Raw genomic sequence first — 25,239 nt, 5'->3', positions numbered from 1 at the left:
TGAGGAATGAGGCCATATGTATCCCAAACAAGTGATCTACACAGAACTACACTCTCTACCCCAAGAGTTTGAAGTTGGCCTCACTGCTTATAACCATGTGACATTAAGCCAGTGAGCCTCAGTTTCCTAAAAAAAAAAAAAGAGTCCTAATTTCTACTTCACAGGACTGATGTCTATCCCAGTTGTGGTGTTTTTAATCACTTCTGTAGACATCCTTTCCATTAGAACTCCTCAGACCCAGTGTCTGCCTGGCAAGTGCAAGGTCCTTAGTTCAATTTGTGGTACTCAAAAAAAGAAGGAGGAGGAGAGGAAGAAGAAAAAGAAGAAAAGGAAGAGGAAGAGGAAGAAGGAGAAGGAGGAGGAGGAGGAGGAGGTCATCCTCATACCACCATTTATCTTGAAACCTTTGTCTACCTTTGCCTAGCGCTAATCTGGAGAGCTAGGGCAGTATAGACCTACCTAGGGGGTTGGGGACATGGGACTTAGAACATCAGAGTGACCATTTTGTCATCTCTTTTCCTCTCTTTCTCTCTAGGATCTTTGGAATCCCGTGGGCCAGCCAGGCAGGGCGGGCACGGAGCCTCCCAGGCTGGGGCAGTGGGCATGGGCGGGGGCTGTGGTTGAAGGCCACCCCCGCCCGCTGCAGACCCCAGGGGACTCCCACACTGCAGCTGCCATGGCCACCAATAAGGAGCGACTGTTTGCAGCTGGTGCCCTTGGGCCTGGATCTGGCTACCCAGGAGCAGGCTTCCCCTTTGCCTTCCCAGGGGCACTCAGGGGTTCTCCACCATTCGAGATGCTGAGCCCTAGTTTCCGGGGCCTGGGCCAGCCTGACCTCCCCAAGGAGATGGCTTCTCTGTGTGAGTCTCAAGGATCTTGGGGGATGAGGGCAAAAGGAAACAAGAGGGCATTGGGAGGGTGTGTGACAGAAAATTGACATCCCAGTTAAGGTGGGCAGAGAGTGGGGCTTGTTCTAACGAGTAGTGGTGAATAGTGGTGCTGAGGAGGGGTTTTGAATGTGGACTAAAGTTGAGTGTTTGCAAATGAGAGTTCTGCTCAAATAGGATGAGGCAATAGTGGGCCTAAAATTGAGGGGAGGGCTCTAAAATTGCCTCATGTCAGTCAACTAGCAGCTGGGAACACCTTTGTTGGGAGGCCAAGGGTGCCCCTGGTGCACTCTGAGGCTGCCACCTGCATGCATTTGGGAAGTGGAGAGATAGGATGCCAAGCAGAAGCCAGTCAGTTGATTCTCTGATTAAGAGGTGATTGTTCGGAAGTTGTAAAAAGGGGAAGAAATGTAGTACCAGGTGCCCGAAGATGTGTGGGCTCTGGAGGTGCTCCTGCTTGGTTCTGGGATGACTGACACAGCCACAAAGAAGGTGGATGTGTACCATGGGTAATCCAGAGAGGTGGTGGGGGTGTTGCAGATGCGTCCTCCTCCAGCCACATGGTTGTGGACTCTTCCCTTCCCTCCAGGCCTGGCAGAGCACCACATGCTGTGCAGATCCCTACTTGTCCCCCAGGCCTGCCCTCTTTGGGTTAAGCATTTGAGTGTTGACAGCAGGCACCCTTCTCTACCCATTTGATTGTTGTTCCTCCTGGCCAGACTGTTCCAGATGGGGGTGCCCATGAGCTGGAGCCTGGGTCAGGGGCTTTGTGGGGTAAAGATCAGTGCATAAGCTGGTGAAGAGAGGGTCTCAGCTGGAAAGAGACTAAGGTGCCTAAAGGTGGAGAGAAAGGGAGAGACAGAGGCAGGGAGAGACAGAAGAAAAGACAAAAAGATAAAGACATCCTTTATAGGGTTACAAACTCAGAAAGAGGTAGAAGAGAAGGGGCTGTGCCTTAGGATGGGGCTCTCAGTGGGTTATATGTGTAAGGAAGAGGTGACTAGATTGGGTTGGCAGCTCCACTGGAAAGAGTACGCTCATTTGGAGAAGGTGTGTGTGTGTGTGTGTGTGTGTGTGTGTGTGTGTGTGTGTATGCCCAGACTATAAGGAACTCTGTGTGCATCGCATCTCCCCAACTCTGCTCATATATAGAATTCCAGTGTGTGCAACAAAGAGTCAGTGTGAAAAATGAGGGGTACTTAATAGGGAGGTTGACGATGTGTCTGGTGTTTGGTGAGGCCTGTGGAGGTCGGGAATCCAACAGGAGTTATTGAGTATATGCAGGTGAGTGAGGAAACACAAAGCTCCCTTTCTGGAAACTTCAGCTAGGTGTCCCCCTACCTCATTTTCACACTATGAGTCTGTCCTAAGAGGGAACCCCCACCCCTAAGGAACGTACTGCTTGCAGAGAACTGTACCACTCAGTCTTGGGATTTGATTTTGCCAGGTACTGGAAGAGGAAACTTCTGAAACTGGAGTAAAGAGGAAGAGAAGAAAGAGAGTAGTAGTGGGGGGAATGTGGAGAGCCAGGGACCAGTTTCCCAGTGAAGTTCTCATGCCCCTGGGTGCTGGACCTATAGGAGATCAAGGTCAGGGTTCAAAGCGAGGTCAAGGTCCTGGACAAGGCTGGGTTCCACCTCCAGTGGCTGCTCAGAAGGAGGGAGGCTGAAAGGAGAAATCCCAGGGAGGAGCCAGAACCAGGGAAGGTAGCTGGAGAGGGTGCGGCTAGCATGGAGGGACAGGCCTGGGCAGAGAGGTGGCAGGTGGGGTGGGGAGGAGGGGGAAGACTTGAGTCCAGACAGCTTGCCTGGGGGTGGGGCAGTCAGCACTCAGTGGTCCTTCAAGGGAGAGGAAGAACTCTGGAGTCTGGAAAACTTCCTGGAATGGGACAGTAGTTGAAAGATGAGAGTGCCATCTCTCATTTTCCTGATCTGCTGTCTCTTTTTAGTTAGGACCATCTAATGGAGAGGGATTAGGGATTAGAAACTTAAATTTGATGCCAAAGTCATCCTCACCTTGAATCTGGGCTTCTCTTCTGATCCTCCTGCTCACATCCAGTAAAAGAGGGTGAGCTGAGCCTGGTGGCACTCACCCAGACTCCAGCACTCAGGAGGCTGAGGCAGGAGGATTGCTTTGAGTTCAAGGCTAGTCTAAACTGCATAGTATAGCGAGATCCTGTCTCAAACAAACCAAAAAAGGTGAGGGGATGGTTGTAGAAGTCTCATGGAATTTCTTCCAAGATCTTGGATCTTGGCTTTTAATGCAGTCTCTGGCACCTTGGGGATGTCCTACTTGAGAAGGGAGGTCTTGCCCCACCTCTTGGGGCTCTCCAGGGGCCTCAGGAGTTGAGGCAGGCATCTCAGAACCTCATAGGGGAGGAGGGGAGCGGTGAGGGGAGCATGTGCTGCCAAGGCAAGCATGGGCCTGTGCGCATGGAAGACGGGTGTGTGCATGTGTGCGCCTGTGTGCACGCCATACATGCATGTGCATGAAACCCCTAGTGTTGTGTATCTCTGTGAACTCTGCTATGTTGTACATTTGCTTTATCAAAACTATAAGGAACAGACTTGCCTTCTTTTTCTCTTTTGTTCTCTTTTAATTACAATAAGTTTATTGGTACCTTTTAAATCTATAGAAGGATCACATTCAGCACAGGGAATTTGTACCTGAACATAATATATCTTGCTGCTTTCTTTTTTCCTCCATTCTTTTCCTCTCCCTTCAACTCTGATTCCCTTCTTTATTTACAAGTTTTGCTTCTACTTTTTCTTCTTTTCTTGTTTTTGTCCTTTTCCCTTCCTTCCTTTCCCCTCCCTATGCTCTTCCTTTCTTTGAGAGATAGCTGCAGTCCTTAGTACCTGGCTCAGTTTGTGCTCTGGCCTTGGTGACAACTTCCATGGTCATGGGGCTAGTGTACTTGGAGTAGGGAGCCTGGACTTCACGACACTAAGCCCATGGGAAACCGAGGGCAGGCTGGCAGCCCGAGAATAGGAGTCATACTTAAATGAAACTGAAAAAGAGAGACTCAGACTTAAAGAGATGAGGGTTGAAAGGTCCAGACTCAGAGAGAGCCCAGATACTGGGAGAAAGACACACGGAGAGCAGACTGTGGGTAAGGGTGGCCAACAGGCAGCGGCGAGGCCTCCTCTAGGAAAAACCCCAGTGACTGCCTCCTTCCCCTCCCTTCAGTCTTTCCTCCTCCAGCTCGGACTGAAGCTTGAGCTCCAGCTCCAGGCCGACACAAATGGGGCTTTGATTGCAACAGGAAACCTCTCTGGCAGGGCGGGGGGTGCGGGCGGGCAAGCACTGCTGCTGGGGCCCAGGCTGCAACCCCCTCTTCTGGCCCCCTACCCAGTCCCAGCCCCCATCTTGCCCAGCGCTCTCATATCCTCTCTTTGGGCCCCATCCCTTATTCGCACCTCCATATTCCCCCCTCCTCTGTGCCCCCCTCAAAGACCCCTCCCATTGCCCTTCAGGTGGGACTCAGTTAGGACTTAACCCCAATGGGTGGGGCCTGTTTCACTTTGAAATACCCCTTCAGTTTTTTGAGGCCAAGTTTTGGAAGCAAAGGAGAATTTAGCATGAGGAATTCTGAGCCAGTTATCCTCAGCCCTCATCCAGAAGGTGGCAGGAGGAGGGAGAAGAGGAGGAACTTATAAGGAATTAGCTGTCCTGGCTACCCCTAATCTTGGCCAGAATACATCCTTGCCAGGGTGGTAGGGCTCTGAGGGGTGATTCTGCTGGAGCCTTTACAGCTGTCTTGTTAATGGCGGCAGGGTATACTCCTTAAGCCTTTGGGGGTGTTCCTTTGTGGGGCTGTAACTGGGAGGGGTGTGCCCTGGTGGTGGGGATCCTAGGGAAGGGGGTGAGTCAGGCAGCAGCCCCCCCACTCCCACCAGGCTGGCGGAGAACATCTGGTTCCCATGAAATGCTAGAAGGCTAATGGGTCTAATTGCTGCAATAAGGACTAGGGGGATTTCGGGGAAAAGAGGGGGCACGAGATCCCCCCATCTTCTACCCAAGGCTGTACTAAGTCTGTCTAGAATGGGGGGTTGTGGTTGATGGGAAGGTTGGGCCTGAAACCTTCATGCCTGGCCCTAAGGCCCCCTCTTCCTGCAGTGGTTGAGAAGCACACACAGATGGAGTGATGAAGAGTGGGGTGCATCTGGTACAGAGAAAGGGGGGCTATTGAAGACTCACAGCTTCCTGGAGCCCTCCCCCCATTCCTTCTATGCCCGCCTCCCAACCCTCCTCCCTGTGGCCTGGCCACTTCTGGTTCTAATTACCAACCAGGCAGGCCTGACTTAATTGGGACCTTTCAGATTTTGAGGAGGAAGGGGGGAATGACAGCCTGAAGTTGACTAATCAGGGTTCTTTCCCTCTTTTGGGGGCATACTCCCCATTTTGTATCTTTTTTGGGTCACTGGCCAGGTTTTAACTCAGAAACCTATCTTCTTGATTTTCTTTCTATATTTTGGAGGAGGAGTAGCAGTTTTCACAAATGGGGTATTGAGATTGGAGCGTGAGGGGTAGGTAGCTCACACTGGGCTGGAGGAGCCCTGCATTCTCTCTCTTCCTAGTCAGTGCTGCCACTCCAGCCCCTCACCCTGCAATTGAGGCCCTACTTCCCAGCCCCCCCCCCCCCCCACCCCCCCTCCGTCCCTGGCAGCCACCCGGGCTCCTCCTCTACTCTCGCCCTCCCTGGCTACTCTGGCACCCCTTTCAGCTCCTTACTCTTCCAGCAGGCGCCCCACTCTCCTGCAGCACCCTAGTGCACCCCCCACCCGGTACAACAGATTCTTAGAAAAGTGCGCCCCACCCTGGCCCAACCACAGCCGCCAGGCGGGGGAAGGGGTCGGGCCGGGCGCCGCGGCTGCTCCCCCGACGCTCCCCGTGTGAGCAGCGCTGACAGAGCCGGCTGGGCCGGGCTGCCGGGTGGCCGGCGGGCGGGGCGCGGGGGAGGGGGCGGTTTCCGGGAGTCGCCGCCGCTGGCGCTGTCCCGGGGCCAGGGTCCCGGGTTCGGCCCGGCCTGGCAAAGGCAAACTTGTGACGTGGCCAAGCCCCTCCTTAGCTCCCTTAGCGGGCGAGAGAGCCCACTGTGCTGAAAGGCGCCACCGAAGGAACAGCGAGGCGGCCCAGAGGGGCACACAGTGTGGCACTAGAGGAGGGGAAGGGGACAGTTACTGCCTGCGGTGGGGGTATAAACGACCCTAGGAACAGTTAAGGAATAGCAGCACTTGACATGGCAGAAACTGCGGGGAAGGGAGTTGGCATCGGGGCAGTTTCGTTGGAGGAGCAATACGCACTGCAAACACCGTTTGTGCTTTAAAAATGAGGTTAGGCTTGAAAAGACAGCAACGAGAGCGGCAGTCGAGGCGCTCGGGGAGTGTCAGTCGCGGGATGGGGCTTCAGGGACTTGGAGGGAGGCAGCCCGGGACGCGGCGGAGGGCGGACAGCTCAGGCTAGCAGGGGTAGAGTCTCCACCGCGCTGGAGGGGGCGGGGGACTCCGCTGCGGCGCTGGCGACGGCCTGGGCGGGGTGGGGCGGGGCCGGGTCAGGAGGAGGTGAGCGCGCCCGGCCACCCGCCCCGAGGGGGGTTCCCGGAGAGTTCAAGCCGGGAGCGCGCTCCGGCCCTTGGACCGGGGGTGGAGAAAACGGGAAGGAAGGAGGAGGCAGCGCGGGCCGAGCCACAGGAATGTTCTGTTCGGCCCTGAAGCGCGCGCGCGGAGGGAGAGGGAGGAGCCAGGCCTGGGAATGAGGGGGGTGGAGGTAGTGCCTCCTCAGAGCCGCTGCTTCGTCGAAGGGACCTCCACGTTCCTGACTGTCCTCAGTCCTCTTTAACAACCCTGCTGGTGTTGTCTTGTGTGAAAAAGGAAGGGTCGAGGGGAGGAGGAAAACTCTGCGAAAGGAAATGCGTGTACTTGGTTCCTCCACTCCTTCCTCTAACCCTGGACCTGGGCACGCGCCTAAGTGCAAGTGCGTGCAAAGCCTCGGTGCTGTGGAGAGAGAATGCTTGCAGGCATTTTCCCGAGCCAGGTGTGTTTGCACGTACATGTGTGCACCATGAATTTATGTGCGTGGAGACATGCATGTGCACTATTGCATATTTACAAATGCGTGTTGCCAGGATAAATGCATGCATGGATATATAAGCAAGGGAGCGCGCCTCGCACGAGCGTATGTATGTTTTTGTGTGTGCGAGGCGCTCCCAGCTCTGCTCCTCTCGGTGCCCGGCCCCCTTCGCTCTCCAAGCCCCACCCCCCACCCCTCCAGGCTTCGCTTTTACAAAAGGTCTCCCCGGTGTTAGCTGCCGAGGCGCCCAGTGTTAGCCGGACCGAAGCCGTAGCGGCACCCCCGGCTTAGCGCCCCGCCCAGTCCCTTTCCCTTGCTGGGGATCCCCTTCTTCCCCGCCCACCCCTTACCCTCCATGCAGTCCAGCGCCCTATGCTAACGCTCCCCCTCCCCCCTCCAGGAGCGGGGCGCCGCCAGGGGAGGAGGGGGAATCGGCAGTGGGTCCTTGGTGTTCTAGCACCCAGCTCCCCTCCAAGTGGGTCGCTATGTACGACTGCATGGAATCGTTTGCCCCGGGTCCGCGACGGCTGTATGGAGCGGCCGGGCCCGGGGCCGGCTTACTGCGCAAAGCCACCGGCAGCTCCTGTTTCGCAGGACTTGAGTCTTTTGCTTGGCCGCAACCCGCCAGTCTGCAATGTAGGTACTCGAGCTCGGGGTAGGGTGGTGAGGTGCAGGAGAGGCTGGATTTATTTTTTCCGTGTGTACAGAGTAAGCGAAGATTCTAGCCTTTTCTGTGTGAGGTGCTGGCCCTTTAAATGTGGGGGCTTTAGCGTCTCCTTTGCGTGTGTGAGATAGTGTTTGGAGCGTGTGTGGTTTTTTTGGTGGGTGTTTAGCTAGGACCTGTGGTTGGTGCCATGCCAGAGCTGTGGGGACTGGGAAAGACCGAAGTGCGTGGGTAGTTGGTGCCCTCGGGTGCCTGGCCTTGGAGGGATATGGCACCCAGAACTGTGGGTGGCGTTTGTGAAGTCCATGTGGGAAGTTGCGAATGTAAAAAACATTATTTGCAGAGCATGTGGATCTCTGGAGTGTGCAGCGTCCTACCTAGGTCATGTGTGTGGGGGGTAGAGGTCTGATGACTCGGTGTATCCCTGCGGCTGCGTGGGCGGTCCCGCGTGGGCCTGAATGGGGATGTTTGTGGCGTGAGGCCAGGAGGGCGTGTGCCCCTGCGTGGCTGCGGGGGAGGCTCTGGCAAGCGCTGCGTCCCGGAGTGCATCCTGTGTGCTCTGCGTGTGGGGGCAAGGGCTTGTGTGCGTGAGAGGAGTTCGGCTCTGCCCCCTCCCACAGGAGAAAGAGAAATGTTTGGAAACCTGTAGTAGTCAGGTTGCAGCCCAGAGATGACTTTTACCCCCCCCCCCATGGCTCCAACACACAAGTTTAGCAGGAGACAAAAAGTTTAAAGCAAAGTCTGTATGTGGTGGTGGTGAGGTGGCCTGGAGGTGACAGTGGTATGGGGTCCCCAAATCTCCATCTTCCCTCTCTGTGAAATGGGAGATGCCAGGCCTGGGGCCCTGGAACCTCTTTGCAGAGCGGTAATAAAAAGCTGGGGACTGAAAGGCTGTAAAAATGAAGTCCAGATGAGAGGCGGCTTTGAAGCCTGGGCCGAAGTGCTCGCTGGGGGGGTGGCATGGGGAGGAGCCTGGAGGGGGATCCTGGAACAACCCCCAATTTTACCCGAGACTGGGATTGCGCTCCCAGCCCGAGTGTGGATGCGGGGACCCCGGGGCTCAGGGGCAGGCCGGGAGGGGGCGGGCAGCGGGTGGGGCGGCAGGCGCTGGGGGAGTGCGCACGCCGGGTCACAGAGCCCCCGCCGACGCGCCTCGCTCCTTGGCACTCCGCAGCGCTGTTTACAAGTTTTTTTTTTTTTTTTTTTTTTTTTCGGGTCTTTCGGTTTTAGGGCAGAGCCGCTCAAATTTAACAAGTCGGAGACTGGAAGAGGGAGGTGGCAAACAGACCATACTTTGGGATGGGGTGGGGCAAGAAGTAAAATGTTGCCATTTCGAGGGTGGAGAAAGCATGGGACAGTTGCTTTGCACCAAATCCCTGTAGGATGGGGAACTGATTTAGTTTAATTTTCTTTTTTCTTCTTCTTTTTTTTTTTGGCGGGGGGTGTTCGAAATTGGAGAGAATTTTCCAAGAGGGAGTTGCTTAGGGGGCTGGTCGGGAGCCATGTCCTTATTCAGGCCCTTGGGCTTGACCGGCAGGATATTTTTTCGCACTTCAATTTGGACCAATAATTCTGGCTTCTAGAACCCTGTTGGGAGCACAGAGCCACCTTCAGGCCCCTCTCCACAAACTTTCCAAGAGAAAGTGGTTTAGAGAGGAGGAACGGTGGTGTGTTTGTGCGTGCTTGGAGGCTTTGGTGTCCTGGTGCATTGCTGGCAGGCTGCGGTGTTTTGTCGGGTGCTTGAGTTGTTCACTTGTAAACGGGTAGCTAGCTGAGTACTGAGTGTTGTGTGTCAGCTTTGTGACTTGTCCTCCAGATCCAGTGTGGCCGGAGTGAGGGTGCCTGATGCCTGCCTAGGAGTCTCTCTATGTCAGGACAGGTTTGGGGTTAGCAGAGTGCTGCCGTGCCCCCGTACTGGGACACTCAAAAGTGGGAGTGTGTGTCTCCTAGGCGATGTGTGCTAGATTGAGTCTGAGTCCAGGCTGCTCAGGTCTGGGCCGCGCAGCTGGGAGCGTTTACAGCGGGTTATAAAGAGTTTGTTTGAAGCTCCGCTTGGCCTGGCCAGGAATTTCCTCAATTTCAGCAATTTGGGCTTTAAAAAGAGAAAACCCCCAGAGCCCACCCTCCTCCCTAGCGGAGGCCCCTGCCTAACCCAGGAGCAGCATCCCGATGATGGGGTCTCTGCCCAGGGGTGAAGAGGGTCCTGGGTGCAGGATCCAAGAAGACCCCGCTAGCTTTACAGCGCCTTCCACCGGAAGTCACTGGGCCACACTTTAGGGTTCAGGCTGCAGGGGAGTGTTGAGAATGGGTGGCAGTACCACTTTAGATGGGAAAAGCTGCCCCCAGGCCTGTCTCATCGGGGCCCCTAGTCTTATAATTGGCTGGCTCTGCCCCATGCCAGTCTGACCGCACCCAAGGTCCTTGCGCAAGAGAGGAAATGAAGCAGCGCTCTGCGGGCAGGGAGGGCGTCAGCGCGGCAGAGAGCGCCACCCCACACATAGGTCTGTGGGCAGGACCCCTAGAGGACACCAATGGGGGCCTGAGAATCCAGGAGAGGTCCTGAAAGGCATTCCAGCCCTCCCCACATCTCTCACCACCAGCCCTGCTGGAATCCCCCACCGCCTGTCCTGAATAGACTCCCGACACCCTTTTCCTCAGTCCTCCTTTCAAGAGGAATCTTTCTCCACAAGGATTCTTATGCTAATTGAGCAAGTGTGTGCGGGGCACTTGGGAGGACTTCCCTCCTGTGGGGTGGGTGGAGCTGTCTTAGAACCCCCAACTCTGGGAAGCCCTTCCTGGGTTTGTGACCAGGTGGGCTGGTGGGCTGCAGAGGATTAGAAGGGAGGAGGTGTCTGTGTGGTATGCTTGTGGGACACCCTTAGGAAGGGTTGTAGAGTCTTTTTCAAATAACGTGGGCTTTCTAGGTTTGGGCAGTAGATCCTACAGTTTAAATAATGTATGTAAATAATGTATGCAATGTAAACAATATATGAAACCTCTGAAGATCAGTCCCACACTCACACAAGATTGACTTAACGCCCTGATGTACCTAGCATGGGTCCTCTGTGGCCTCCAACCCCCACCCCACCCCTAAAGCCTACCTGAGGTGCCTGTGAACTGCAGTCAGGTACTTTTCAGAGGCAGTTCAAAAGTGCAGACGGCCTCAGAGGGGGTCCAGAGCTAGGTCCCCTCCCCCATTGTCACCTGATGTTCCAGTTTGCCACCTTCAACAGCTTCTAGACCTAAGAATCTGAGCAACCACCTCCGTCTCCCTCTTCCTCAATCCTCTCTCACAGCCACTGAGATCAGGTCACAGGACCTGAGAGCCTTGGCTCCACCATCAGCTGGTAGTGTGTCACTGAGCCTGGCATGCCCCTCACTTGGCCTCAGTTCCTTCAGGTGTGAAGTGGGGTTGGTGCCTGTCCTCTGACTTCCTCTCTGATACCTGTGCTCCATATTCTACCACCTCCGTAGCTTCCAAAGAAAAGGATTTGGGGATAAGCACTTGCCTGGCAAGCGCAAAGTCCTGCGTTCAATCTCCGGTACTGCAAAAACAAAACGAAACAAAACAAAACAAAAGGATTTGGGTGGTTATTTTGGGGGGATGATTTTTTTTTGGGGGGGGAATGATTTAAAGAAGGAAAAGAAGGACAATTATTTCTTCTGTACCACTTCAGAGAAATGAGGTCCTGTTCTGCCTAGTGTCTGTCCCAGTATTTCATTCAACCAGGTGCCAGCTGCAGGTGGCCTGCAATTGCTCTAACCACCCCACATCTGTTTGGCCCCTCCCAAGGAGGAGGGTGGTGGGCAGCAGACTGACAGGTATCTATCTGCCAGGGCCACAGGGAATAAAGATTCAAAGGTGCAGAACCCTAACCCTTCTACCACATTCACTTTATAGTTAGGGAAATTGAGGCTCCCAGGAGTTGACTTGCAGAATATCCTTGGGTCTGGAATTTGGAGATGTGAACTGTGTGGTACAGAGGTAGGGGTGGAATTGTGGGAAGTTGGTCAGACTATGGGAGGGGCTAGGGTCCCAAGGAGCTGCAGTGACAGTGGCTGCCTGGGACTTTCTGGGTTTGTCCACTAAGGGCGGGTGCACTGTGGAGGCTTTCACCAGTGGGCCACAGGGAGCAATGGGGGCATGTGCAAGGGGTTTATGAGGGGCTTTCCCCACCCTCACCCCACTGCTTCCCCTGCAGCTGTGGAGACACAGAGCACAAGTTCAGAGGAGATGGTTCCCAGCTCACCCTCGCCCCCACCGCCTCCTCGGGTCTACAAGCCGTGCTTCGTGTGCAATGACAAGTCCTCTGGTTACCACTATGGGGTCAGCTCATGTGAAGGCTGCAAGGTGTGTAATGGTGGGGTGGGTGGATTGGGGACCTGGGCTTAACTGGGGAAGATCAGAGATCAGCAATACAGGTGCTATGTGTGAGTGGGGGTAGGTGGAGCTGTAGGGGGTCCCTGGCACATAGTGATTAATAGACAGGGCCAGGCCTGAGGCCACCTGTATGGCTTATGAGAGAGAGGTTACTACTGTCAGCATCCTGCTGCGTGACACTCCACCTACCCCGAAACTCTAGGGCTTCTTCCGACGCAGCATCCAGAAGAATATGGTATACACGTGTCATCGGGACAAAAACTGTATCATCAACAAGGTGACCAGGAATCGCTGCCAGTACTGCCGGTTACAAAAGTGCTTTGAAGTAGGCATGTCCAAGGAAGGTAGGCCCCTATAGCTGGTCTGGGCAGAAGCACTCCTGTCCAATCCTGTGGTTCCCTGGCTTCCCTCTGGGCACCCCTAGTTCTCTGACTCTGTGAGACCCAGCCTGCCCTGGGGTGCTGTCTCCTCCCAGACCAATCCTATTTGATTAGCTCCATTCAACCAGGAGGCCCCACCCTTTCCCCTTCTCTCACTCCTGAACTCTTCTGAAGGAGTAAGTGGATGTTAAGGTTTCAATTCAAATTCCCTTGTTTCTTGGGGGGCAGGACTGTGGGCTTGCCAGTTCCCTCCCCTCCCCTGTTCCCAGGGCAGCCTGAGATGGATCTGGGGTGGCCCCTCCTTTCCATCCCCCCCATTGTGCTGCCAAGGCTATAAGTGGATATCCTGCCCCTGCATATCCTGCCCCCCTCTCCCTAGCTCCTGCAGGGTGACAGGAAGGGCAGGATGGAGCCGAATGGCCTGGGGGGGGAGCAGGGGTTGCAAGCCCTGGGTGGGGTTGGAGAGAGGCAGCCTGGGAATAGGAGTTAATGTAGGAGATAGAGGAACTGAGGCACTGTCCCTTGAGGGCTGGTGCACTGGTGTCAGGGAATAGATGGTCATGGCAGACTGGGCACTTTAAGCTAGGGTGAGGGAGGATGTTGAAAGGGAGGCTCTGAGGGTCTTGACCTTCCTCCTTGTGCCTCCCCCTTCCAAGCTGTGCGGAATGATAGGAACAAGAAGAAGAAAGAGGTAAAGGAGGAAGGGTCACCTGACAGCTATGAGCTGAGCCCACAGTTAGAAGAGCTCATCACCAAGGTCAGCAGAGCCCATCAGGAGACCTTCCCCTCGCTCTGCCAGCTGGGCAAGTACACCACGGTGAGGAATGAGCAGAGCCCCACTGAGGGCAGAGTGGGTTGGAGGCTGTGGTCTGGTGCTGAGGACTAGGAAGGCATAGGCATGGAGAGGAGAGCCTTGGGTACTGGCAAAGAGGGTAGGGAGCTCCAGGGTAGCCTTCCTTTGTAGTCTAACCTCAGCCTCTTCTCCTTTTCTGCAGAACTCTAGTGCAGACCACAGGGTGCAGCTGGATCTGGGGCTGTGGGACAAATTCAGTGAGCTGGCCACCAAGTGCATCATCAAGATCGTGGAGTTTGCGAAGCGGTTGCCTGGCTTTACAGGGCTCAGCATTGCTGACCAGATCACTCTGCTCAAGGCTGCCTGCCTGGACATCCTGGTAAGTTAGGCCCTCTGTCTGGGTCAGGCCATAGCCTGGCCTTCATCGGGGACTCCTTCCCACAAGCCCTTCAGCTATGAGACTCCTCACATCTCTACCCAAGCTTTTTTGTCTCAGCCCTTGCCCCCAGATCCTGATCCTAGACTTTGTACATGTGTATTGGGGGAGGGGTATTTGTGATTGAATTTTGGAGCTTTGCACTTTTTTATTTTTTATTGATTTTTTTTATTTTTTATTTATTTTTTATATTTATTTATTTATTTATTTATTTATTTTGTATTTAGTACAGGGTCTACAGGGTCTTACTACATGGATCGTAGATCAGACTCTTAGTGATTCTCCTGTTTCCAGCCTCACAAGTGCTAGGATTACAGGTGTGTGCCAACACTTGCCGGGGCAGGACCAGCACAGCACACTGATTGCTGATCAGATCAGTCGATCAAACCCTGGCCCACTACGCTCTGCTTAAGTAGGCACTTTAGTCCTCTGAGCTATCAGGCCAGCCCTTATTTTTTGTCTTTTTGAGACAGGGTCTCACTATGTGCCTGCCTTGGGCTCACTTTGTAGCCCAGGGCTGGTCTCGAGCTAGCAAAGATCCTCCTGCGTCAGTCTCCCCAGAGTATGGGATACTGTACCTGTTTTGTTTGTGTGGTTTTTTTTGTTTGTTTGTTTGTTTTTTTTTCCTGGAACTAGGGATTGAACTCAGGCCCTTGCACTTGCCAGGCAAGCACTTATTCTGCTTATTCCCTGGCCCCAACACTTGTTTTTGTTTTTTTTTTTTAAGGCAGGCTCTTGATGAGTGGCTAAATTGCCCAGGCTGGGCTTGAAATTTTGAGCCTCTTGTCTCAGCCTCTAGAGTCCTGAGATAACATGTGTGCAGCATCACAGCTGACCAGATCCTAGACTTTTGGACCCCTTGATTTATCCTGCTTTCACCCCCCCCCCCATCTTTTGCCTCTCTGTCTTCCTCCCCGTGCCTACTTCAGGTTGCACTTATTGGGACTTAATTCCTCATTCGCCTTTGATTTTGTCTTTTTTCCCCTCTCCTTATGAGTTCTTCCCCAGAGATGGCATCAACCCTCCTTCTCCCCCACCTCCAGATGCTGCGGATCTGCACAAGGTACACCCCGGAGCAGGACACAATGACCTTCTCCGATGGGCTCACCCTGAACCGGACTCAGATGCACAATGCTGGCTTTGGGCCCCTCACAGACCTCGTCTTTGCCTTTGCTGGGCAGCTCCTGCCACTGGAGATGGATGACACAGAGACAGGGCTGCTCAGTGCCATCTGCCTCATCTGTGGAGGTGCGAGGGCGCCCCCTGGCGTCTGCTTGGGCTCCTTTCCCACCATACTCCACACCTGATCTCTGACCAGGTGGGGGACCTTGGTCTCTTCTCCTGGGATTATTGCACCTCACCTCAGCCACAGACTTCTCAGATCCTAAGGAAAGCCAGGCGAGGTGGTATACACCTGTAAGCCCAGCACTCAGGGGACTGAGGCAGGAGGATCAATGTAAGTTTGAGACCAGCCTGGGCTACATAGTGAGTTCAAGGCCAGCCTGAACTACGAAGTGGGACCCTGTCTCAATAAGAACTGAAAAGGTCATACAGGCTTCCCAACAACCTAGAATATAGGACTGAAAAAGGGGAGCAGGGCCAGGGGAGTTGAGGAGATGCTAGGTACTGGTGCTGGAATAGGAGTGGTTTAACAGAAAAAACCCTTGCTGAATGGGATAAGGGAAGGGCTTAGAGTAGAGGATGGGGCTCAGGGACAACAGAGAAGAGACTGCTGGGAGAAGAAATGTGGGATCTGGCGGCTCATAGGACAGGGACCATTGGTGATCAGCCACATGTCACTGTGTCCTGCCCGTCTCACACTACTGTGCTTGTGCCCATAGACCGCATGGACCTAGAGGAACCTGAAAAAGTAGACAAGCTGCAGGAGCCACTGCTGGAAGCCCTGAGGCTATATGCCCGGCGCCGGCGGCCCAGCCAGCCCTACATGTTCCCAAGGATGCTCATGAAGATCACTGACCTCCGTGGCATCAGCACCAAGGGTTAGTCATGAGTGAGCCTTTGCTCTGTCTTCCCAGGGCTGCAGGGCTCCCAGGCCACACAGGTGGACAAGCAGAGACAGGGACAGTGTGACTGAAAACCAGCTGACATATGCTGGCCTTATCCAATGGGGAAACATTGTCAGATTCCTTTATTTTTTTAAAACATTGCTGGGGATTGAACCCGGGACTCCATATGTGCTAAGCACCTCCTTTACTGTTTTTTTTTTTTTTTTTCCGGGAACTGGGGATTGAACTCACTCCCTTGCGTTTGCCAGGGAAGCGGTTATTCCACTGAGTCATCTCCCCGGCCCCCTTTACTGTTTTTATACTTCATTTTCCTGTTTTTCAACCAGGTTTTATTTATTCCTACCTCCTACACCAATGGTGAGAATTGAATGAATCCACACACAGTGTGCTTAGAAAGGTGAATTAGGCAGATGTGGAGGTACGTGCCTATAATCCCAGCATTCTGGGAACCTTGAGGATCCGTTTCAAGCCCAGCCTGGGGAATTCAGTAAGACATCTCAAGAAAAAATGAAAAACAACAGCAACCAAAAAAGGAGCAGGAGTGGTAGTGCATTCCTAGTATAATCCTAGTGCTCTGAAAGGTTGATGTAGATTTGAAAGTTCAAGCTCAGCCTTATCAATTTATAGACTTAGTGACACCCCTGCCTCAAAAAATAAAAAGGGCTAGAACTGAAGCTCAGTGGCAGAGTACTAGCCTAGCCTGTGTAAAGCCCTGAGTTCAAGACCACAGGGGGAAAGAAAGTGAATGAAAAATTCAACCATAGCAAGGCATTATGGCACATGCCTGTAATCACAGCAGTCAGGAGGCTGAGGCAGGAGAATCACTCATGAGAGTTAGAGGCCAATCTGGGCTACATAGTGAGTTCAAGGACACCTGAACTACATAGTGAGATCTTGTTTGAAACAAAGAGGCCTGGGGATGTAGCTCAGTGTGAAAGCTGGGTTAAAAAAAAGTTCAGGAGCTAGTTGGTTTTAAGGGCCACGTGCTTCTGCCCCTTTGAGACTCTGCTTCTCTGTTGTAGGTGCAGAAAGGGCCATTACCCTGAAGATGGAGATTCCAGGTCCTATGCCCCCACTGATCCGAGAAATGCTGGAGAACCCTGAAATGTTTGAGGACGACTCCTCACAGCCTGGTTCCAACCCCAAGGCCTCCAGCGAGGATGAGGCCCCCAGAGGCCAGAGCAAAGGGAGCCGGAGTCCCCAACCTGACTAGGGCCTCTGACCTCCTCTACTGTGGGGTTGGGCTCCAGGTAGCAGACTGACCATCTCCCAGACACCACCAGTGACTGGGGGAGGACCTGCTCTGCCCTCTCCCCACCTTTCCAAGGAGCTCCTTGTTTTGCCAAAGTTTCCAGGGGTGCCTCTGTATTCATCCCTTCCTGCCCTGATGGCTCCCTCTCCAGTCCTGGGAGCCTGTCCTGCTCTCAGCAGGAGGAAGAGCAGAGGGGTGAGCCTGGGTCTGGACTGTACAATCACAGCACTGCCCCACAGATATCAGGGACTCAGGCTCCCCAGGTTAGGAGGGAGCCCTGTCATCCCCTAGCCCCTTCCTGTGCTGGGTGCTTGGTCCTCTTTGAGCAAACAGGAACACTAGAGAGCACAAGGGGGGCCCAAGTGGGCTAAGCTCACCCTCTTGCCCCCACCCTTGGTGCCTAATGCTGTGTGATGCACGTTGCCCAAATACCCGGGCCTCATGCCAGGTCAGGGGTGGGGTGGGCTGGGCCCTATATTTCTGGAGCGACACTTGAGGATGAAAGGGACAGATGCAGGCCTGTTCTGCACCTCTTTGCTGGGGTGCAGCGTTTACTCGTGGCCTCCTCCGTTACAAGCCCCTCCCCCAGCCTTGTCAAGTGCCTTGGGCTCCTCCTGACCCCCATCTCAGCCATCGGGCAGGGACCCTCTACACTACAGAAGGGCCAGGGAGCCCTCTCCTCCTAGTGCCTTCCACCCTGTACTCCAGAGCAGCTTGGCCCAGGAGGGGAGTTGCTGCTTAGCTGATCCCACCAAACCCGAGGAAGCCTCTATTTATTTATTAGCTTTTGTTTACACCCTGGAATGACCCCTTCCTCTAGGGGTTTTGGGAGGGGGACCCCAGGACCTCTGTGACTCCTCCCTTTTTCCTCCAATCCCTCAGTTTGTATTTAGCTGCCAAATAAGATTCCGCTGGCTCCCCTTTTTCTCTGGGGGGTCAGGGTGCTGTCCCCGCCCCTCTGTTTACATCTCCCCTCCATCTGTATCGCGTCTGCATATTGCTGAGTTTTCTATTTTTGCAAAATAAAGTGATGGAAACTCATGGGTCTGTGACTCCCTGTAGGTGCAGTAGGGGAAGTGGTAGTAGTGAGGGAAGTGGCCAGCTGACCTGGGCAGGGGCCTGGGTGAGGGGCGGAGCTAATCTGCCAGGCTTTGCAGCTTGCTTAGGGGAGTAAGAAAGGAGGATGAAGAGTGCTTGATGGGGTGTGGAGAGAAGAAAGGGAGCCCAAGGGGCGTCCATGAGTACCTGGGCTGCCCCCATCCCCCAGGGGTGGTGTTGGGACCACTGGGCCTGGTGCTGTGTGCATGGGCATGTCTGCCTCTCTCACCCTCAGCTGTCCCATTCTGCAACACCCTAGTACCTTACAGCTTGCTGCCTCCACCCCTCTCATCTCCACTCACTCCCAGGGACACATAGTGACTTCCAAGCACCTCTCCTCACCTCTGCAATGTCCTTGACAAGGCCCTTGACCTCCGCCATGTCCTCTCCTGCCTTCCACTTGCCCTCCGGGATTCCCTCTACTGCTCTCCATCCTGCCCAATTCTTTAGGACAGTGTTTTGCCTACACTGTCCCTGGATTGTTGGCCTTTTTTCTTTTTTTTTTTTAGAAGTTCTCTATAGTTCAGGCTGGCCTTGAGCTAACCATGTAGTTCACTCTGGCCTTGAGCTTACCATGTAGTTCAGGCCAGCCTCAAACTCTGTGCAGTCTCTCTGCCTCGGCCTCCTGAGTGCTGGGCCTATAGGTGTGAGCCACTATTCCCTAGTGCACACCTGGATGCCCAGCACCTACAGGCTTTCTTCACTGGTGAACTCATATGGGAAAGAGGCTGAGAATGTAGGATAGGAGAGAAGAGTGAAGGAAAGCAGAAGAAAAAGTGAAAGAAGATTAAGAGGAAACCACAGGGCCTATGGGGAAAGAGGGTCATTGCTACGGTAACGACCCCCAGTTGTGGGGGAAGGGGAAAGGTCCTGGGTGTTCCTTAGTCTGGGCAGCTGGCTAGAGAAGGACTCTCCTCCCAACAGGTAAGCTTCTGGGATCCACTGGCACATACTGAGCACCTGCTGTGAGAAGGGCACTTCACTGTGTGCTGTGGCTACAACAGGGAGCCTTGTGGCTGATTTTTGCCCCTGGAGTGCCTCCGGTAGGGGAGACAGCTCTGTGAGCACAGATTTGTGTCCAGATCCCTCTCAAGCTCCGGGTGGCCAGCCATGGTCCACACCAATCCCATACATATTTTCTACAACCTGTTCTTCCAGGTTCTCCTGCCTCGGCTTCGGTAACTTCCTGCACACAACTCCTTTCTCCTCCACCTTCCTCAGGCTCTACGACTCATTCCTTGGTCCCCACGTCACATTCTCCAGCCCGGCCCTGTGCCCCTCTTCAACTTTCCAGGTGTGTGGACCTTAGGTTTCCCCCAGCCTCACCTCTTCTCGCCCTCCACTTCTCACTCCTTCTAATTCACTTACAGAGAGAGACCAGTTCCTGCCCAGTATTCTTGTGAGACCAGAAATGCATCATCTCACTTGATTCTCACCACAGCAGCCACAAGAAAGATTAAAGAACGTTGCTAAAGGCTTTACTGCTTACTTGTAAAAGAGCTGGGCTAGAGTTTGGGCATTTGGGCTCCAGAGATTGGTATAGTAAAGTACACAGATACCATCAGTGGTCCCTATATTTTCTTTCCTCTTTCTTTCTTTCTTTCTTTCTTTCTTTCTTTCTTTCTTTCTTTCTTTCTTTCTTTCTTTCTTTCTTTCTTTTTTTGAACCGGGGATTGAACTCAGGCCCTTGCACTTGCCAGGCAAGCACTTATTCTACTGAGCTATCTCCCTGGCCCCCTCTATATTTTCAAAATGAACAATAATCTCTAACTTCCCCTCTCCCCAGTATTTGCTGCCTCCATATGGCTTCCTACTCTGGCCTTTCCAGTATGGGGAAGTGGGAGATTATCAAGTGAGGCAGACTTGCACACAAATCCAAGGCCACCCGCTTGCTAGCTGCGGAACCCTGGGAAAAATTATTTATTCCCTGCATCCAGGCCTCGATCTCTGCATCTCTAAATTCGGGCTGGGGAGAGGGCCTAACACATATCTGCTGAGGTTCTGTGACCACTAACAGTAGCATGGTGGTGCTCACATGGCAAGGCCTCAGGAGATGAGCAGACTGTTTCCAGGTCAGGTCCCTAGGTCATCCACTCTCAGCGGCTCAGCCTCTCCCCTATCTGCTCCACCTTCTCTTAGATCAGCCACCCCCCAAAATCCGCCCCACCAGGGTGTGTCACTTCCTCCTCTGTAGCCTCCAGATCAGTGCACAAAGGCTGTGGCTGCCACCAAAGGAAGGGCTGCTCTGAGCACACCTGTGAGTACTAGGGCCCTGGGCCCTCCTGTCTCCTCTCCTTTCAAGCTCAGCCATCTGCTCCCAAGTGGCTGGCGGAGCCTGAGAAAAGCTCTGACTTTGCTGCATCTCTAGGATGCCCTGTTCCTGCTCCCTCCTCTGGCGTCACAGACCTCCCTCTTTCATCAATTTCCCAACAGAGGACTTCCAGGGAGGGGAAGAAGAAGAGGTTGTACAGGGCTAACCTTGGTGCCTGCCATGTGCCAAAGTTATGCCAAAGTAGTTTTCTCCTACAACCCCAGCTGCCATTCCTGCTGCCAAGGCTTTGTTCTCAGCCCAAGGTTGTTCCCAGACAGTGCCTTGGCCACAGAACTCACACTCCCAGTGGCAGTTCTGTTCCCCGCTTGTGACTCTGAGTGGACACCAGAGGGGCTTTCACTCGGCATGGAAGCTGTAGTTGACTTGGGAAGGGGCTCTGTTTCTCGGCCCCTGAGAGGTATCGATCACAGTGGGGCATCCAGGGTGGCCTGGTTCTCCAAGAGTGAGTGACAGTTTTATCTCCAGGGTTGTTTTCTCCAAAAAGGACAGGTGCTTTTATCCTTTAAACAAAGACTAGCCAAGTGAGGCAAAGAGTTTCTGAGTGAATTGGTTTATTGCAATGTATAGAAAAGCAGGATAAGCAAAAGTAAGTAAAAGGGATATATGAAAATATAGGCAAAAGTAGGTAGAAAATCACTCCAGCACAGTGTTAATAACAAACTAAACACTCTGCATCCATAGAGGACATTTTCTGAATGGTCTAGGTGGCACTTTGGCTGGAATGCCATCAGGCCAACAACTGCAAAGTTAAGACACTACGCTCTTGGGCAATGTGTCCACCAGCTGTACAGAGTATGTATCTGCAAAGAGCAGGTCATAGCAAGATAGGTTTCAGGTGGCTGTCTGAAGACCCTGGTATTAATAGTTCCAGAGGAAGTGTTAGCACAGCTTCCAGATATCAATTTTTCCAGCGCAAGGTCCTGGACACCACTCTCTTGTTTACTTACTGGCTCACAGTTGTCAGCGTAGCTCTGGGTCAGCCAGCTGTTCAGGGTAACTATCAGCCAGCACCAGGTGGGTTACAGCTTGTGTTACAAAAGAAAGCTCAAAATGGAGTTTGTGTTGTCAAAGGATAGTTATGTAGTCATTAAAATGTCAATGCAGGGGGCCGGGGAGATGGCTCAGTAGAATAAGCGCTTCCCCGGCAAGCGCAAGGGCCTGAGTTCAATCCCTGGTTCTGCCAAAAAAAAAAAAGTCAATTCATGGACCAGGGTATAGCTTTGTGATAGAACATGGCCTAGTGTGCATGAGGCTCTTGGGTTAATGCCTGGCCCCAGAAAGTTAGTTTTACTTCGAGTCAAAAGAGTTATAGCAAAGCAAAACACAGGGGGCAATGAGGTATACATTACAGGCACAATTGAGCCTTTTGTGTGTGTGTGTGTGGAACCGGGGATTGAACTCAGGCCTTTGTGCTTGCCAGGCAAACACTTATTCTACTGAGCTATCTCCCTGGCCCCCAGAATTGAGTCTTGGGGAGAGGAGAGACTGAAGACCCCCAAGGAAAGAGAACCAGGATTCGGTGGGTCCACTGGGGTGAGTGGGGAGAAGACAACCCATGCAGGTGCTGGTGCTGGAGAGGAGCAAAGCAGCAGATGTACCCAAAGGCTTGACTTGTTTCAATCCCTGATCTACTTCCTGTTCACTGTTTGAGTTTGGCTCACACTTGGGGACTTAAGTTTCTTTCTTTTTTTTTTTTTTTTTTTTTGTGGAACCGGGGATTGAACTCAGATCCCTGCATTTGCCAGTCAAGTGCTTATCCTACTGAGCCATCTCCCCGGCCCCTTAAGTTTCTTTCTGCAAAAGGAGGGCGTTGAAATAGATTTTCATTCTATAGTTAGGATCGGACAGGAAAAGGAAGTAAAATAAAGAACTGTGAAGAAGTAGAGAAGAGAAAAGCTACAGAGAAATGTAATAATTTTTTTTTTTTTGATCTTTCTCTCCTACTTTAGTTTACTTTTTTTTTTTTTTTTTTTTTTTTGAGACAGGGTCTCCCTATGTAATTCAGGCTAGCTTTGAACTAATCAGCCCAGGCTGGACTTGTGGAGGTCCTCCTGCCTCAAGCATGTGAGTGCTAGGATTACAGGCATGCATTATCACACCCAGTTAGAATTTTTGAATAGGAAGGAGAAAGAAGAAAGAGGGAGGAAGAATTGAGAGCAGAGAGGTAGAGGGTTAGGGGACAGAGATCCTCAAGTCCAGGGCCTCCTGTCAGGGAGATGAGTGGGCTGGAGGTCTCTGGGTTTGCTCTGTCCTGAGAATCTCTGTGGCAGGGGGCCGCACCTGTGAGATGAGTCAAAGCTGGCCTTTGTGCAGTAGCATCTCCAGCTTCCCTGCCCACAGCACGCACAGCTAGCAGGGTTGAGGTTACACTGGGCTGGCTTCTCCCCAAGGGTGGAGCTCAGTACCCAACGGCCTGAGGTCAGGGAGGTGGACACCCCACCCCTTCCCCACACAGCATCTGGACCTGAACCTGGGCCCAGGCTGGGGAGGAGACGGCGACTTCCAGGCAAGGTGTTAGTGTCCCTTCCCAAGGGCAGCTGACTGGCATGGATAGCTATGACCCCTGAGGGAGCACACAATGAGATGCTATCTCATGATCTTGCATATCCTCCTCTGGGGATTTATCTTATAAAGTCACTTGTATACACATGAACTGATAAGCCTGCTATTTTTCTTGAAACTTTTTTTTTTTTTAAAGACAAGGTCTAACTAAGCAATTCAGGCTAACTTTGTACACACTTTGTAGACTAGGCTGGCCTCAAACTTGTAGCAATCCTCCTGCCTCAGCCTCATATGTGCTGGGATTACAGGTGTGCATCACACCCCAGCTCCCATTTTTAGTTCACTTTATCTTGAGACAGGCTCTCACTAAATTGCTAATGTTTATTTATTTATTTATTTTTTGTATTTTAGGGAAGGGTCTACAGATTGTTCAAGGTCTCATTACTAGATCTGACTCATAGTGATCTGCCTGTTTACAGTCTCCCAAGAGCTGGGATTACAGGCATGTGCCACCACACCCAGTCTCAATTGCCCTCTCAGGGCACGGGGTGGGGGGCGGGGATTGAACCCCTGGCCCCTGCCTTGCTTGCAGGCACTTTACTCCACTGAGCTATTTGGCTGGTCCTAAATTGCTGAAGCTGAGCTCAAATTTGCCAGCCTCCTGTCTCAGCCTCCAAGAATGATGGGGGTCTAGGTGTGTGCCACCATTTTTAGCTAAGGACAGTTTCTTTTAGAAGTAGTTTAAAGAGTTTGAACTTAAAATACTTAAAATGCTAAATGTATTTTACCATTAAAAATTTAAAAGTTATATAAGATAGTAAGAAATACACATCCCATGCCTCATACAATCTAGGATAGGTTTTTATACCTATCCTAGAATATTATCTTTGTTTCTTTAATCTTTCTAGAGATTGTTTTTGCAGATATTAATATGAACATCTGTACTTTTTTTTATGTCAGGGATTGAACTCAGGACCTTGTACTTGTCAGGTTGGCGCTTAAGCCACTGAGCCATTTCCCCAACTCTGTACTTTTCAAATGATCAAATCAAGTGGTACAGGGCTGTGGAGATGGCTCATTAGAATAAGCACTTCCCTGGCAAGCACAAGAGCCTGAGTTCAATCCTCAGTTCTGAAAAAAAAAAAAAAAAAAAAAAATCATCAAGTGTTACAGTTGATTCTACAAATGGTAAAATGGGCCAGTGAGATAGCTCAGCAGACTAAGTGCCTATTTAGGCAAGTGCAGGGACCTACATTTGATATACCACATGCTGCACCGACCCCCAGGCACACTGAGCCCGCCTCCGAGTCCAGGTGTGGTGGCACTCCCCTAAATGGGGAGGCTGAAAACAGGAGGTTCACTAAGAGTCTAAGCTGAGCTGCATAGTGAGACCCTGTACCAAATACATTTTTACATTAAAAAAATTACAAATGGTAAAATAAACACAACTTTGCCCTTTGTTTTCCTTTCACTACTTTTCTTAGAGAGTTTTCCATCTGCAAAAATAATTTCCCTTTTTATCTTCACACCCATACAGATTTCAACTGTTACTCATTTACCATGAATTTGAAGCCACCATGGACTATATAGTGAGTTCAAGGCCAGCCTACACAGTGAGACCCTGTGTCAACAAAATAAAACAAAGGAAAGAGTTGAGGATATATCTCAGTGTGAAGGTCCTGGCTTCGGTGCTCAGTATTGCCAAAAGAATACTCTCTCCTCCAAGTGGTTCCTTGGTAACTGCTAATCTACTCTATAGATATTCCTAGTTTGGATTTTTTTTTCCTAGTTTGGGTATTTTTGTGTAAATGAGACAATACAAAATGGGGTCTTTTATGACTGGCTTCATTCACTTAGCATACTATTTCAATACTCATTAGTGTTGTAGTACTCATCAATACTTCTTTGCCTCTTATGGCTAAATAATATTCCAACCAATGGATGTACTGTACCTCATTTATCCATTTTTCAACTGATTGATAACATTTTTTTTCCTACCTGATGGCTATTCTGTGTAGTGTGACCAGGAACATTCAAGCACACATTTTTGTTTGAATACCTCTCTTCTTCCTTCCTTTCTTTTTTCCTTCCTTTTTTTTTTTTTTTTATACATTTATTTATTTGTGTGTGTGTGGCCAGCACACCCCACCAGGGGGCGGGGCTGGCTGGCATGTGGTGCTGGGGGATTGAACCGCGGTCCCTGTGTTTTGCCAAGCTTGTTCCAAGTAGGTGCTTTAGACCACTGAGCCATCTCACCAGCCCTCTTTTTTTCCTTCTTTCTTTCTTTCTTTCTTTCTTTCTTTCTTTCTTTCTTTCTTTTTTTTTTTTGAGATAGGGTCTCACTATGTAGTTCAAGCTGGCCTTAAACTCTTGTCAATCCTCCATGTCTCTCTGTCTCTGTCTCTGTCTCTGTCT

The 25,239-nt window shown here is 52.1% G+C and overlaps 2 protein-coding genes across 6 annotated transcripts in view; both read left to right on the top strand.

Moving 5' to 3' along the window:
• Positions 1-539: 539 nt before the first annotated feature.
• Positions 540-17,935, top strand: Rarg (retinoic acid receptor gamma). 4 transcript variants are annotated; one of them, XM_023722715.1, is made up of 8 exons: positions 540-860; positions 11,826-11,974; positions 12,207-12,348; positions 13,041-13,201; positions 13,380-13,556; positions 14,657-14,861; positions 15,455-15,613; positions 16,663-17,933. In XM_023722715.1, the coding sequence occupies exons 1-8, from the start codon at positions 677-679 to the stop codon at positions 16,851-16,853; spliced, it is 1,368 nt and encodes a 455-aa protein (XP_023578483.1). In that variant the 5' UTR covers positions 540-676; the 3' UTR covers positions 16,854-17,933. The 4 variants fall into 4 exon arrangements, with proteins under 4 accessions (XP_023578483.1, XP_023578484.1, XP_012371607.1 ...); XM_023722716.1 differs by lacking the exon at positions 540-860 and adding an exon at positions 6,712-6,923; XM_012516153.1 differs by lacking the exon at positions 540-860 and adding an exon at positions 7,136-7,595 and having other exon boundaries at positions 16,663-17,935.
• A 2,265-nt stretch (positions 17,936-20,200) lies between these two features.
• Itgb7 (integrin subunit beta 7) overlaps positions 20,201-25,239 on the top strand; it is an 18,371-nt gene continuing 13,332 nt past the window's right edge. For both annotated transcript variants that reach the window (XM_023722623.1, XM_004638006.2), the window contains exon 1: positions 20,201-20,247. The gene's annotated coding sequence lies outside the window, so the exon portion shown is untranslated. The remainder of the gene's footprint in view (positions 20,248-25,239) is intronic.

The sequence above is a fragment of the Octodon degus genome, unplaced genomic scaffold, assembly GCF_000260255.1.
Source record: "Octodon degus isolate 3935 unplaced genomic scaffold, OctDeg1.0 scaffold00093, whole genome shotgun sequence".
NCBI lineage: Eukaryota > Metazoa > Chordata > Mammalia > Rodentia > Octodontidae > Octodon > Octodon degus.
This window is presented reverse-complemented; position numbering and strand designations above follow the sequence as displayed.